Here is a 16,974-nt window from a genome sequence, read left to right as displayed (position 1 = left end):
TATCCTAGTAGATCCAACTATAAATTCTTATCTCCGCTAACAAACTAATATTGGAAAACACTCCCAAAATCATCCCATAAAATACGAACAGACGCTCAATTTAAATCAATTTCACATTCAATTTAATTTAATTATTTATGAAAAGAAAAAAGGAATGTACCCCATGTCACACATGGCTTGGCATGATTGCTAGGCTGCAAGTCCTCCATCAATGACACTCGAACTTCACATTCTTGTTTTCAACAACAAACATATATACTCTTTACTCTTTCACTACTACTGCTACCAATTTCATCCATTTTCTCACTTGCCACTAAAAATGGCACAATATTCTCTTCTTCTCTTCTCAATCCTCGTCTTAACATCCCTCACACTTTCCCACTCCTCGAGCCCGAATTTCCACAAAAAACTCGACAACGAAACAATATACAAAACCTCCAAACAACTATGTATCGGGTGCACTTGGGAGTCGTTACAATTTTTATTTGCCCAAAACATGGTTCGGGCAGCTAAATGGGAAATCCCATTAGGTTGGGATTTCCAACTACAAAACTACGCCCAATGGTGGGCCGGTCAAAGAAAAGGCGATTGTAAGTTAATGCACTCATTTCCCGAAGACGATTTTAAGTTAGGCGAGAATATATATTGGGGGAGTGGTTCATCGTGGTCTCCTAATGACGCCGTAAATACTTGGGCCGGGGAAGAGAAGTTCTATAGATATTCGACTAATACTTGTGCGTCCGGCCAACAATGTGGTCATTACACACAAATTGTGTGGAAAACAACTCGACGTGTTGGGTGTGCTAGAGTGGTTTGTGATAGTGGTGATGTGTTTATGACTTGTAACTATGATCCGGTTGGAAATGTTATCGGAGAACGGCCGTACTAACAGAATATCATATTGTAACTTCGTGTCGTGTTAGATGTTAAAAATATATTTGGGCAGTCTTATAATTGTTACAAAGTACGATGTGTAAAAAGTATAGTAGTAGTTACATAACTATATAGATTTATCATTTATGTTGCATAATGTAATAATGTCTTGTTAAAATGTTAAGATTCCACTCCGTATATCCATTTGTTGAGTTCTTACTACACAAGCAGTAGGCATATACAACTAGCATTTATTTTAACTATCATAGTAATAGTAATAGTAATAGTAATAGTAATAGTAATAGTAATAGTAATTACAACTTTTATGATATAAATTAATACAATGAGTTACAACTAAAACATTGAAGTAAATTGGTGATTAACCCATCCGTTTCAACACTAAAACGTAAATTTTTTTCTCTCTCCAAAATGCTCTCTTCATCTTCTGCTTTCTACGCCGCCATACTTTTTTTCATCGGATCTAAATTCCGGTAACGTTCACTAAAGTAAGTTTAATCTCCATTTTGTTTCCTTTTCAGATTACTGTATTCCTTACTGTTTTTATTCGATTCCCTCCACCATGTATCATATTCCCACATCACCTTTCACCCCACAACCACCAAACCGCCGTCATTACAACACCGGTGCCTCCTCCGATCACATTCAGTATAAACCTATCAACGAGGGCATCTGGGTAAAAGTAGAACATGGCAACCGAACAAACACTTCTTCCTCACATATCAAAACCAATACATCGAACCCTAACCCTAATACCACCAATCTAAACTCACACCCTAATCTTAAAACCACCAAACTAAACTCATCATCTAACCTCATTTACAACCACTTTAGACAAAGAGAGGCATCAATTAATCTAGTCAAGAAATTCGGCAAACAAAATCCCAGCACATCCACCCCTCTAAAACCAATCGCCAACGAACGTATCACTTCATACCTTTTTTACAATTTCCCTGAAAACTGGACATCCGTCGATCTATGGTCCATCTTCAAAGGTTATGGGAACATCCATGAGGTATACATCCCTAAAAAAACCCTCAAAAATGGGAAAAGGTTCGGTTTTGTTAGATTTATTGATGTGCCGGATTACCACAAAGAATCCTTAGCTAGAAGATTAAGTTTGATTGTGGCTGGTGACTCGATGCTTAAGGTATATAAGGCCTGGGACAAGAAGACTACCGAACCTCCTAAACATTCTCAACATCCTTCTCCTAAACCTAACAATGTTAGCAGCTCCAAACCTATTCTATCAAGCAAAACTGATGAACGCAGCTTCATGGAAGCTACCACGAACATGAAACCTACCAACTCGAGCATTCCCACGATTAAGGTAACCCCTAACGAACCTTTAATTGATTTGCTTGGTCACGCGGTTATTGGTAAGGTCAAGGATCTTGAGTTCCTTGAATACTTTCACGAAATTTGTCATAGTGAAAACCTAGATGGATTTAAGATTAAATATCTCGGCGGCCATGATATCATGCTTATTTATGAGGATAAACGTCCGGCCCTCGAGATGCTCAACGACCAAAATCACCCACTTTGGAATTGGCTCGAGGACATCAATCCTTGGGACCCTGAAGAATACTCCACATCGGGCCGCCTTGCTTTCATTGACATTTTGGGTGTCCCGATCACATGTTGGTTGGAAACCACTTTTCGCGATATTGCTAGTAACTGGGGTCACGTTATCGATACATTTAATTGTTCTATCACTAATGAAGATAACCAAGATCTCTCACATGGCTCGGTTATCATAAAAACGAATGATTTTAAGCCTATTGAGTCTCGAGCCATGATCTTTCATGATATGACGAAACAAACTGTGGTCTATGTCAAGGAAAATCAAAGTTTTTCCATGTTTAACTGTTATAAAGATGCATCTTATGATTATACTACGGATAATGAATCAGACAATGATGATTTGGTTTCTGATGATGGATCCAATACAGACGATGATGACTCGTATGATGATAACCCATCTAATGGACAACCACTAAAAGTTCAGGATACTTTCAACTCCGGTAATATCCCCGACCATAACTCTGTCAACAACTCATCGGAAAACTCCTCGGCCTCCCATCACACAAAACGCATGGATACCAGATGTTTCAATATTAATGATGGCAATAACTCCTGCAATGGTTCTACTAACGAGAATACCGAGATTAATAACGGGCATATTTTTAATGAAGATAAACCGAGAACATTGAGTCAAGATCACCCTCACGCGCCTATTTCACCCGAACCAACCCCATCTCCTGTTCAACATACTGATTTGGATACTGTTGCTGCCCACCAAAACACAAGCCCAATAACTGGGCCCAATCCCATCGCAGATTCTCCACAGCCCTATAACACCCATTCCCATCCCACAAGCCCACGTCCAAGTGCTAATGCTACTACACTCTCGGATGAGCATCTGTCTAGTAACTGCGAAACTCCCATACCTGAAACTAATCCTAATACCACTCAATCACCTCTGCAATCGCATCCTATATCTCCATTAAACCTTATGCCTGACCCACCCCAACACATTAACGACACCACACCTTCCGACCCGTTCAACCTTGATGACCTACTCCATATCAACGTGAACAAAACCAAAACCAGAAAAAAGACCAAAGAGGGCTTTAAACCTAAATTGATCCCCAAAGATAAGGAACACCCTTTTAAGAGAAGTGTTAAAGACGACATCCTAAAGGGCAACAATCCGTCTCGCAATTCCACCGACGCCCCACTCCCTAACTCGAAAACCCGTCCTAGATCTAACATACTCTATGTCAAACACCTAGCAAGAAGCGGCCAAAAATTACGCTTTTCACAACTCTCAAAACGTTGCAAAACCCCATCATTAAATGAAGACGACACATCTGGACAAAACCGGGTTTTTGCCAACACTTCAAGAAGATATTACAACAAAAAAATGCCGAGTTCCTCAAACGACATAAGCTTGGACACTAATGATTTCGGTAACAACATCGGTATCCAATGGAGTACTCGGTAACTTCATCCCTTTCCTTCGTTTTTTTTTTTTTTATTATCTTTTATTAATGTGTACGATTTCTCTTAATATTCGGGGTCTTGGGCAAATGGGTAAAATCACATGGCTTAATCGTATTTGCAATAAAGAAAAACCGACAATTCTTGGACTTCAAGAAACTAAAAGTGAACAAACACAAGATAGCATCATTGAATCATTCTGGGGAAATCCCGACTTTAAATTTGTTCAAAAAGACTCGGTTGGTGCTTCGGGGGGAATCATCACAATATGGGACTGTAATTCTTTCACCTTTGATCACGCTATTGAAGGTGAATTTTTCCTTGCTATCTGCGGTTCTTGGGTGGGACATGATTCTAAGATTGCTTTTATAAATGTCTACGGTCCACATTCTTCGTCCAAAAAGCTAAGACTTTGGTCTGAGCTATCCTCTCTCATAAACTCCCTCACGATTCCTTTCATCATCTTCGGTGACTTCAACGAAGTCAGAAAAGCTTCCGAACGCATGAATTGTGAATTTAATCAACACTGGGCCACTAACTTCAATAACTTCATTAATAACCATGGTCTAATTGACATTCCACTTGGTGGAAAAAAATTCACTAGAATCTGCATTAAAAGAATGAAATTCAGTAAATTAGATAGATTCCTCGTTTGTGACGACATCCTAAAATTATGGCCTAACATCTCCTCTAAAACCCTAGATCGTGATCTCTCAGACCACTGCCCCATCCTACTTAGGAACTCACACTTCAATTCCGGTCCCAAACCTATTCGAGTCTTTAACACTTGGTTTGAACTAAAAGACGCTGATTTAATCATCTCGCGAGCCTGGTCACTACCAGTAAATGGGAACCGACCTGACTGCATCTTCCGTAATAAACTTAAAAACGTCAAATCTGAGCTTAAAAAACATAGCGCTCAACTCGATAACCTTGATTCTCAAATACTAGATCATCTAAATAATGTTAACGAGTGGGAAGCGTTAGCTGAATCTAGACCTCTATCCGACTTCGAAAAAAACAAATGGCTTGAAGATAAATTCTTACACCTTGAAAAAGAAAAAAAGAAATCAAACATGTTAAAACAAAAGTCAAGAATTAAATGGGCTCTCGAAGGCGATGAAAACTCGAAATATTTCCATAACTTTATTAAAAAACGCAACAGCAAAAACAACCTCCATGGCCTTTCGATTAACGGAACTTGGATTGAAGATCCCAACATCATTAAACATGAAACCTATCTCCATTACAAAAATCTCTTTAAATCTGGTAATCTAAAAAACCACTGCCCTTTTGATAATGAACCTCACCTAGATTATATCTCCTCACAAGATAATCTCTTTTTAGAATCCGAATTCCTTGAAAACGAAATCTGGGATGCTATCCGCGACTGCGATAGCTCGAAGGCACCCGGTCCCGATGGTTTTAACATGAAATTTTTCAAAAAATATTGGGATCTTATAAAACATGACCTTATCACAGCATTACAGTGGTTCTGGTCCAATTCCGAAATCTCCAAAGGTTGTAATGCATCCTTCTTCACCTTAATACCCAAAAAACCTAATCCTATTGGCCTAAACGAATATCGCCCTATATGCCTTATAGGGAGTTATTATAAAATCTTAACCAAAATCCTATCTAAACGTCTTGCCAAAGTCATTCATAAGGTCATTGGGGCTGAGCAAACCGCCTTTCTCAAAGGCCGTAACATCCTAGATAGCGTGTTAATCGCAAACGAGATCATAGATGAACTTAAACGTAAAAAACGCAAAGGTTTGATCTTCAAAGTCGATTTCGAAAAAGCCTTTGACTGCATCGAATGGGACTTCCTATATAACACCATGCATTATATGGGATTTGGTCCTAAATGGATTAGCTTCATCCGTGCCTGCCTCTCTTCCTCATCTATCTCTGTTCTAATCAATGGTTCCCCTACGGCTGAACTTTACCCCGAAAGAGGTATTCGCCAAGGAGACCCAATCTCGCCTTTCCTGTTCATTATTGTCGCCGAAGGCCTTAACATACTCACTAAACGGGCCTTGTCTAATGGACATCTCCGTGGAATCAGTGTTGGCAATGACAACATCTCTGTCACCCACCTTCAATACGCCGACGATACTATTTTTTTCGGAGAATGGAGTAAAAGAAATGCCAAACACATTTCCAAACTCCTCAAATGCTTTGAAAAAATTTCTGGTCTTAAAGTCAATTTCCAAAAAAGTAAATTATACGGTATAGGAATTCCTCCCCAAGAAATTGAAGAAATGGCAAATTATATTAACTGTTCCTCCGGTACTTTCCCCTTCACATACCTAGGTCTCCCCATCGGTGTGCCTTCATCACACCCTTCCTCATGGCAACCAGTCGTGGAAAAGTTTGACAAACGTCTCTCCGACTGGGCGGCCAAAGCAATCTCGTTCGGAGGAAGACTCACCCTCATTAAATCTATTCTAAGTAGCATACCACTATACTACTTCTCCCTTTTCCATGCACCTTCTTCCATCCTTAAACTCCTTGAATCTAAAAGGCGAAAATTTTTCTGGGGAGGGTCCTCTTCTGATAACAGAATTAATTGGATAAAATGGGACCAAATACTACTACCTTATGATAAAGGAGGCTTAAATGTAGGATCGCTTTTTAGTAAAAACATTTCACTACTATGTAAATGGTGGTGGCGCTTCAAAAATGAGAAAAACGCACTTTGGACTAAAATTATTACTAGTATTTATGGGGGGGGTGGGGGGTTGGATTCTAACGTTTCTTGCAGGCACATTTCAGGTCGCACGGTTTGGAAAGAAATCATCAAAGCTGGAAAAATAGCGGATAACACGGGCGCCTCATTCTCCTCCTCCATTACAAAATGCCTCGGGAATGGCGTCTCTATCAATTTTTGGAATGACACGTGGTTCGGCTCAGAATGTTTTAGCACGCTTTTTCACAGATTATACATGCTTGAAATTAACAAAGACGCCTCGATCGCTGAAAGAATTACACATTGCAATGGACATTCCTTCGGCAACTGGAATTGGTCAAGGCCCCCAACCGGGCGGGTCACAAATGAATTCTCAGAACTAAATAACATAGTTTCCTCCATTACATTATCCGATAAACAGGACTCGTGGAAATATAATTTAGACCCCACAGGGACATTCACTACCAAATCCTTGTCTTCTTTGATCAACTCCCTTCGGCTTGGTAATAACGCGGTAAACTTATCAATACCCCGAAACAAACTTCTGCCGCAAAAAGTATACATCTTTATCTGGAGAGCCATACAAAAAAAGATCCCGGTCAGATTCGAAATTGACAAAAGGGGCATCGACCTAAATTCCGTTTTATGTCCTCTATGCGATTCAGAAGTTGAAACTACCGATCATACCCTGTTTTCTTGCCCCATTTCGACACTCATATGGAAACTTATTCTCGATTGGTGGGGCCAAGATGTATCTTTAATATCCAATCTTAACGACGTCATCATCAACAACCAACCTTTCGCTAACTCCAATCTCGGGTCCTCAATATGGCAAGCAACCAAATGGATTACATGCTACATAATTTGGAAACATAGGAACTTAAAAGTCTTTTCCAAAAGAACGTGGTCCTCAGCCTCGATCCTATCCGAAATACAAACACAAAGCTATAGTTGGATCTCCAAAAGAACTCACAAAAAGAAAACAATCGAATGGCACCAATGGCTCATCAACCCCTCCTTCTTCGTGGCGGATACTTCACACCGCGTTGGGATTGGCTAATATCCCGACCACTTTCACGTGTAACCGCGAATGCCATTTCTTCTATTGAGGGTTTGATTAATCGGGATAGTTTGTATAACTTTGTCGGCGCTTGATCGCCACTGTTATCCTCTCTATTCCGGCTTGTATCTTCAAGTTCTTACTCCCTCTCTAGATTTCATGGTATTCGTTTTTGGTTTACTTGTATTTAATAGTCTCCTTCAATTGTATTTCCGTTTCAATATTGTATAGATATATTTAGGGCCCTGTAACTCCTTTTTTAATAATAATAAACTTTGCTTTTCAAAAAAAAAAAAACACTAAAACGTAAAGTGTGTACGTAATTGTGTAGTATTAAACTACACAAGCTTGTCATTACAGAGAAAACCTTATTTGTTTACACTATACATTTTTTAAACCACACAACCGAAAAAGTACTAAACATTTTTTCAAACTCTAGGTATTGGTGCTCTCCAATATCGGCCAAAAAAGTAAACTAGCAACGTGTTTGTATAATACAATTTGATTCTTTACCTTCATTATCGATAAACTCTATATTATTTCTGTTTCTTTATAAGACAGATTTATGTGTCATCACGATTTTTTCTACGAATATATATGAATGTCCACCCCTAAATTTAAATCTACAACTTCTTATTTGAAGTGGTTAACTCGATACCTCTAATGACCCTTTATTTTAAGTTACATATTTATATTTATTCTTTTAGCTTTCCTGTAAATACACATTTAGTCACTTGATTAACTCCAACTCTCACTCAGTAATTTGCTTTTGAATAAGGCCAAGAATTTTAATAAAATTAAAAAATGTGTCCATTTGAAAACCCAAAGGTGGTTCAATTTGGTCCAACCATACTTGAAAAACCCTCCACCACAAACCGGCCCAATTCTCTATTCACTACTCACTTCTCTTCTACAATAAGCTGCTCGGATCCAAAGTGGGTCGGTCCGAATATAATAATAATAAGTAACAATAATCAAATCTTAAGTTAGTTTACTTTACTCTGAATCAATCTACCTTTAAACTCATTAATTACAGTACAATACAATCCTACGCATGTTTGCCGTCACTACAAAACCCCAATTTTTGCCCTTAAATTTGACTTCCTTCAATCCAGGATTTCAATTTGGACAACCTAAATTTTTATTATCAGCTTCTGTACCATCTTCATCCGAAATGGACTTAATTCCAAAATTAGGGAAATTGTTTTTTATCAGTCAGCACAATAAAACAAATCAGATCATCGATTCTGATAATATTAACAATAATGATGATGATGATGTTGTATCAGATTCAAATAAAGTTCAACCTGATCATCTTGTAATTATGGTCAATGGCATCATTGGCAGGTAATTTCATATTGATACTATTATTTAATTAAACACCTTTTTTAAGATTAAAATTGGTTCCTTTCTGTTAAAGAAATTTTTTTGATTTGATTTAATTTGATTTATTAATTAATTAAATGTATGATAGTATCTATAATCTGTAAGATGTTTATATAGTTGTGTATTATGTGCAGTGCTACAGATTGGGGGTATGCAGCTAAACAGTTTGTGAAGAGGCTTCCTGATAAAGTTATTGTACATTGTGAGTTGTTCTTTGATTTTTCTTCATAAAAGCATCCAACTTTCACATTTCTTGTTTATTGAGTTTTGTTTTGGCTTCAATCGCAATCGAAATCGCAATGTATGTTTTCTTTGATCAATTAACAAAATGAAGAATGTTCATACACATTATGATATACAAGTAACTCTTTAGTTTGCTAAACCATTTAGTTAATTAGTTTGTGCTATTTATTTTGTTGAGATGTTTCCTTATTGTTTATCATATACATTGAGCAGGCAGTGAGTGCAATTCAGCAACTTTGACTTTTGATGGGGTTGACCGGATGGGTGAAAGGTTAGCCGAGGAGGTACTCTTGTATATTAGTACTTTTTGTCGGTGATTTTAGTGCTATCAACAATCATTTTGGTTAGTTGAAAACAAAGGGTTATCTAGTTAAGTTCAATAACGATTTTAGAGAGTGCAAAGTGCGCGCTCGTTCGAGATAACTCGATATTGTATCGAAAATTAGCAGGGTTAAGGGGGCATCATCCCCTAGTTGGAGTCTCGTCCTCTAGTTGGGGCCCCGCTCCTAAGTGAGCGGGCGGGGTCGAGGGGATTCCCGCCATAAATGAAAGGTTGCACCGTTTCTTGCTGTAACCGATTTATTTTCATTTATATGGAGAACTGTTTTCATAAGAACATACGGAATTTTGATACAATCTCTCTAGTATTCTACTTAGTGATCTTATTTCCTAGAAACAAAGTGTAGTTCTTGTCTAATTCCTAATATCAATTTCGTGAACCCAAGGGTTTCATAAGGTCGAACTCGTTATTGAAAAAGTGTTTCATGATTCAAAAAATTATCATTTTCTAACACTTTCACCATCATTATCATTATTAGTTGTATTTTGTTAAATTGATAATATTTATTATCAATAAATAAAATTACATTATTGAGAAAGTAATACATCCAAAAATAATATCTTAAAATATTACACCACAACAATTACAATCAACAAAGTAACATGATTGATACAACTTATATTTTGTATAGTAGATAGGTATTTTAAAGGAGGATCATGTTTGAAAGATTCTTTATTTTATCTGTATTTAGAGATAGAGATAGAGCAATGGTTGGAGATGACCTAATTATTCAATTGCATGGTTTTGAAATGTCAGTTATTTTACAGTTACTTGAAACGAATAATATTAATAGCACAAGATCTTGTGTATGCTGCAGGTGCTGGCAGTTGCTCAACGTTGGCCTAAGGTGTCCAAAATCTCGTTTGTAGCCCATTCATTAGGTGGCCTAGTTGCACGATATGCTATTGGGAGACTGTATGAATGTTCATCTAACGAAGCTAAAATTGCTGGTCTACAACCCGTTAATTTCATAACAGTTGCAACTCCACATCTTGGTTCTAGAGGACATAGGCAGGTAAGCTATATATAAATACAAATATAATCTTATTAACCATCTTTGTCACACATTATATTTTATTTTACAGATTTAATTAGCGGATTGTCTCTGGTTTTACAGCTCCCGTTACTTTGCGGGCTTTCGTTTCTTGAAAGAAGCGCATCACAAACTGCGCATTGGATAGCTGGAAGATCTGGGAAGCATCTTTTTCTTACTGATAATGATGATGGCGAACTTCCACTTTTAATTCGAATGGTTAACGATTCTAAGGACATTAAATTTATGTTAGTGTTTTCGTTTATCTCTCTTTATTGCGGTTTTCGTCATGTTTTCATGTTTCTGATGTTTTTTGTTTTGTGTAATCTGCAGCTCTGCTCTGGGGTCTTTCAAACGCCGCGTCGCATATGCTAATGCGAACTATGACCGTATCCTTTTTAAGGCTTGTCCTGAAATTTTGTCATCGTTATTATATTCAAATTTAGTTAGCTTTTTACTATGTTACCCCTTTTTCTTTTGTTTCTTAGTATTTTAGTAGCTTGCTTGACCTTCATTTACTGTATAGACATGGTTGGATGGGAAACATCTTCTATTCGTCGTCAACATGAACTTCCAAATGTTAGTTTGCATGTCTGAACGTTGTCACGTCATTATTTTCATAATAATACATTATGTAGTTGATAGTTATGTCATTAATACATTATGTAGTTAATAGTTATTTTCCCCGTTTGTTTCTCGTTCTCTAGCCAAATCTTCTATCGGAGGATGACAAGTACCCGCACATTGTATATATCGAGCGAGATCGTCAAGAAGGCAGTGTAGCAGTTCAAGAGGCCACACCTTCTGCAATTTCACCAGAGAATTTCGAAGGTACGTATCATCGAATACTCAATTTATTATTCATACTAATATTAATATTAATATTAATTAATTGTGAATGTGAATGTGAATGGTATATTCAGAGGCGATGATTAGAGGTCTTACTCAAAAACCTTGGGAACGAGTGGATGTTAGCTTCCAAAAAAGTACACAACGATACATAGCACATAGTACTATTCAGGTAAGTTATAAAGCTAGTTAGGAATATAAGTTGGATATGGTTACTGATTGTGACTTATTTGTTAACACAGGTGAAGACGTATTGGTTAAATTCCGATGGTGCTGATGTGGTTCTTCACATGATAGATAATTTTCAGCTTTAACAGCAACAGCTACAGCTACAGCAACGAAATCCTAAAAAGACAAAGACGGTTACAAATTCTTTATCCCTTGCACATTCCAAGTTCTAATTCTTCTTGTTCATATTAGATAATTGTTTTGCTCTCAAATTTGTGTATTCAACACTTTTGTTTGATTATTTATATAAACTTTATCGTTCCATTATGTGCTCAAGATTGAGAATTGGTTCGGTAAAAATATTCGACCTGGAAATCTCTGAAAGAAAATTAATTACGGCCGATCCTTAGTTGTTTTGTAGGGTTTTGGTGTGTCTAGTTTGGTGTTTAGCGAGCTTTTTGTTTTTAGTTTGGCCCAATTTTGTTCTTAGTTTGTATACGTTTCGATAGATGAATCTCGGTATAGATAGGCTGTTTTGTAGTACTGCTTTCTAGGTACGATTTCTAGGTACGAGCCTCATCGGGGTTCTCCGTTGTATTCTTCATTGTGAAGACGTTTTTTTTTTCTTTTCGAAAACGTTTTTCGTTATTTATTAAAGTTTTCGTTATTTTGCCGAAAAAAATAAAACAAATAAGTGTCATTTTCCCTTAAGAATTATATGTAGAAGACACTAGTAGTAACATGCATGAGAATGATTGATAGTGGATTAAGATTAGATAAACCAATTTTATGACCAGTTGGCATTTGTGGGTCTGTATACTTTCATGATTATGATTAGCTTATCTCGTTTAAATAATGATTTAAACATAGAATCTATCTATTTGGTCTGCAACATTTTGTCATCACATTTCAATACTTTATGTTCTCCTTTTGACTACATTAAATAACATATGTTAACATCCCATTATTTTCTTTCCAACTCATCATCTTTGTATACAAGTCCTTTGGTTGCCTTTGGTTGTACTCTAATTTATTTAATTAATTTTGGTGGGGTATGTGATGGGGATGAAGTATATTATGGTTGAGAGTGGTATGTGATGGGAGGAAATGTGAAGAAAAAATTGATTTGGCGCTGTTGTGACGGTGTGTGCTGGAGAGGAAGGACGTCATGGTTGGGAATGGTAATGTTATACGGAGTAACAGTTTCTAACAATAGATTGGTGCAAAATGAGTTCATTCATCATCAAAATGAGATTCTGATCCCATGAAATGCAGGAACACTTATGGACATAAAGTTGCAACATAACTTTGCTACTGTATAGCAGAAATGTAAAGCTACCAACGATAATCAAGTGTGATTCACAAGTAACACCAAAACGATGCTGATGAAGTAAATCGAGACATCATACTGGACACATCGTACTCAACACGAGTGGGCCAACCAGCAGCAAGACTAACCTTCTAATTAAACACTAAACCCTTACGCCACTCCCTATCGTAACTAAACTATTCATCATCTTAACCTTCCACATCAGCGCCACATCACCACCAATATTCTATAACTAACCCATAACTAAACACTCCCTATAATGGCTAAAAAAATACTCCTCTTAATATACAATGTACAAGCAATAAAGCATCAAGTCCAAACAATAAAAAGCCATTGGGGCCCACAATTACTATAACCAACCTTCATACTTCCGTTAAATCCATGGTGGAAGCGGGTAACTAAAGCGGGTAACTAGCTCGTGCCTATGGTTCATTACGGGTAATGACGGGTAATGAGCGGGTAACGGACGGGTAACTAACCATAGGGGGTGGTCTTAACTAACTGAGTATCATCAATAGTCCCTCGAAACTTCTTCATAGTGTTAACATCTCTAAGACCACACCCTATAGTCAATTACCCGCTAGTTATCCGTCATTACCCGTAATGAACCATAGGCACGGATTAGTTATCCGCCTTAGTTACCCGCACTCACCATGGATTTAATGGAAGTATATATGTTAGTTATAGCAATTGTGGGTCCCAATGGATTTTTATTGTTTAGACTTGATGCTTTATTGCTTGTACATTGTATATTAAGAGGAGTATTGTTTTAGCCATTATAGGGAGTGTTTAGTTATGGGTTATGTGACGATCGCTCCAAATCCATATGGACGAACACGTCATTCATCGATTTCATTGCGAGGTATTTGACCTCTATATGATACGTTTTGTAAACATTGCATTCTTTTGAAAAGGCTCACCATAAATGAATATTTAAATCAAAGGTTTTCGATATCTGATGATTTCTACATATAGACAATCACCGTAAATAATAGTTTACAATAGTACTTCCGTTGACAATGCAGTCAAAATAAGATACATGGTGATGATTTGGTGAATGTAACGTTTCCTTGAAAAATATGCCATGTAAGACTCCATGTACATAGCTTGTCTAACATATAAGCAAACAGCGGAAGACTTCTAGGGAACCTGAGAATAAACATGCTAACAAGTGTCAACACAAATGTTGGTGAGTTCATAGTTTTAATGTTTTGCATAATCTGTACATAAAGGTGGATCACAAGATTTCAGTTGTTTCATCCAGAAACGTTTATCAAATTATTCTACAAGATTGAGCACCCTGGTAACTAAACTTTAACGTTATAATAAGTACCCCTGTTTTAACATACATGCAACCAACATGTACAATACACGCAATCCAACGTGTACTAAACTCAAATAGCATACATCTGTTTTATAGTTCAGGCTAAGGTTTCTATACCTGGAACAGACGGGGATGTCAAGCCCTACGGATCCATATATAACTACTCGCGCTCACCAGTTCTTATAACCGGCAGTTACTAGTTACCAAAGTTAAGGGATTTTCGGTTCAAACTCGGTGTAGAATTTAGTATGTACTTGTATCCATTGCGTTTAAAATAAATTGCATGTATTCTCAGCCCAAAAATATAGATTGCAAAAGCAATTTAAAAAGGGAGCAAATGAAACTCACCTTAGCAGCATATAAAGTCGTTCACCAAAATGTGACCGAAACTCGGATTACCAAATAACCGTAGATCTCAACCTAGAGAACATATGTTGGTCAATAAATGTCTATCAAGCTAGGTCAGGTCATAGTGTATCACAATCCTAATGCTCGAGATCGACATACAAAAGTTATCCAAAGTCGTTTCAAAAAGTCAATTTTGACAATAGTTCAACAAAACGAGACGTACCTTATATAAGGATTCATTTACTCGGTTGGTAATATTCAAAAATCCAATTTATCAATCTTACAAACAAGTTGTTTAAATATTAATTGCAGATTCAAAAGCAATTCTAATTAACGTCAATCATAATTCAGTTGATCATATCTTTTGATTCGTTCATCGAAATTACGCGATTTCTAAATGAAAAGTTATTGATTTTTCGCCAGCTTTCCAAAAACATGTATATCATATACTAGTACCTTTTACTAGTAATATATGTATTTAATTCGTGATTCATTATAAACTGTTTAACGACGAAATTTAGCATACAAGCATGCATAATTATATATACTCGAGCACTAGACATAGATACACAATTAATATATAAAAGATAAAATATTAATGCTCACGTATCAATATCGTGATTCAATATTGCAGGGAAGTACGTAGACGCAACAGAGATGATAAACACTATGTTTGACTTGCCAATAATGCCCACGTACATTACCCATAACTTCCATAGCTATAACCCATAATTTCCTTAGCTCTATCCCGCTTGAAAACCCATTTTGAAAGTGACACACTCATGACTTCGTCGTAGTATTTTATGTATAATAATACTACTAATAATAATACTAATAATAATAATAATAATAATATTAATCTTAATAATAATAATAATAATAATAATAATAATAATTAAATAAATACAGAGTAAGATGGATGATATATGTGTGTGCAATTCAGTGAACGAGCTTGACTTTTATAGGCCTTTCCTGAAATTTTGCCTCATGCGATCGCATGGTTTCGAAGGCCTTTGGCCATGCGATCGCATGGCCTCTCTTTACAGCTCACATTATTTTGTTGTTTTGCTTGTCGACGTATTTAAATATAATATATATAATATATTTAATTTATATAATTAATTATATATTATATTATATTTGTCATACGCCGTCCTAATCCGTCTGGACGAAGTCACCAACATCTGGTTCCATTGCGATGATCGACTCCAAATAATGTCTTTACAATGAGCAAATGCACAGCGGAAGATTTCTTTCATACCTGAGAATAAACATGCTTTCAAGTGTCAACCAAAAGGTTGGTGAGTTCATAAGTTTATCATAAAACAATAAAATTCATCATTTTGATAGATCACAAGATTTAAATGTTGCATGGTACAAATGGGCCCGAATCCTATACCCACCTGTAATGTACATGCTATATCTTTTAAATACAGTACATCTTTCTAGTGTACGAAACCATTTTCATAAATCATAGTAACCGTATACATATCTTGTGCACAAAAATAACATACACATAACCTGTGTATAAAATCATTCTCTCGATATATAACATTCACATCAACTGGTGGCAATTATCATGTCCACATAATTCAATGGTGGCAATTATCATGTCCACATAATTCAATGGTGGCAATTATCATGTCCACATAATTCAATAATAATCCGCAGAACTTCTGTCTGCATAATAATTCATTCGAGGAATGTTTTGCTTGTGTCTATCTCGTCAAACATTTATAAAAACATTTCATGTATTCGCAGTTCAAAATGTATTTCAAAAGAATTTAATAAAGCAGTTGTAAAAGTAGCGCATGTATTCTCAGTCCCAAAAATGTAATGAGTAAAAGGGAGCAAATGAACTCACCAAACTGTATTTTGTAGTAAAAATACATATGACGATATTGTACAATGCAGGGTTGGCCTCAGATTCATGAACCTAAATCAATTATATATATTAAAACATGTAATCTTAATCGAATATATTTATATATTATTATTAGTAATGTAATTTATATATATAGTAATTTAATAAGTTTTATTTATATATATTTTCATTTTATATATATAGGGATATTAATATAGTTTAAGTTATGTGTTTTAAATATGTATTTATATACATAATCTTTATTTTCATGTTTATATCTTTAACAACGTCATTAAAACTTTTTATTTTCATAGTCGTAATTATTTTAATAATAATAATGATATTAACAACAATAATACTTATAATACCTAATGCTAATACTTATTAATGATAATAATAATGATCATATAACTACAATACTTAATAATAATAATAATAAAAAT

The 16,974-nt window shown here is 36.0% G+C and overlaps 2 protein-coding genes across 2 annotated transcripts; both read left to right on the top strand.

The window, feature by feature from the left end:
- The first annotated feature begins 266 nt into the window (after positions 1 to 266).
- LOC139885315 (pathogenesis-related protein PR-1) lies at positions 267 to 990 on the top strand. The gene has a single exon (XM_071869239.1). It carries the CDS (start codon positions 320 to 322, stop codon positions 887 to 889), a length of 570 nt encoding a protein of 189 aa, XP_071725340.1. The 5' UTR covers positions 267 to 319; the 3' UTR covers positions 890 to 990.
- A 7,590-nt stretch (positions 991 to 8,580) lies between these two features.
- LOC139885304 (putative lipase YDR444W) lies at positions 8,581 to 11,992 on the top strand. The gene is made up of 10 exons (XM_071869227.1): positions 8,581 to 8,993; positions 9,167 to 9,234; positions 9,489 to 9,559; positions 10,433 to 10,630; positions 10,733 to 10,896; positions 10,982 to 11,037; positions 11,175 to 11,227; positions 11,356 to 11,479; positions 11,572 to 11,669; positions 11,740 to 11,992. Exons 1-10 carry the CDS (start codon positions 8,701 to 8,703, stop codon positions 11,809 to 11,811), a joined length of 1,197 nt encoding a protein of 398 aa, XP_071725328.1. The 5' UTR covers positions 8,581 to 8,700; the 3' UTR covers positions 11,812 to 11,992.
- Positions 11,993 to 16,974: the final 4,982 nt, after the last annotated feature.

Source organism: Rutidosis leptorrhynchoides, chromosome 1 (genome assembly GCF_046630445.1).
Source record: "Rutidosis leptorrhynchoides isolate AG116_Rl617_1_P2 chromosome 1, CSIRO_AGI_Rlap_v1, whole genome shotgun sequence".
NCBI lineage: Eukaryota > Viridiplantae > Streptophyta > Magnoliopsida > Asterales > Asteraceae > Rutidosis > Rutidosis leptorrhynchoides.
This window is presented reverse-complemented; position numbering and strand designations above follow the sequence as displayed.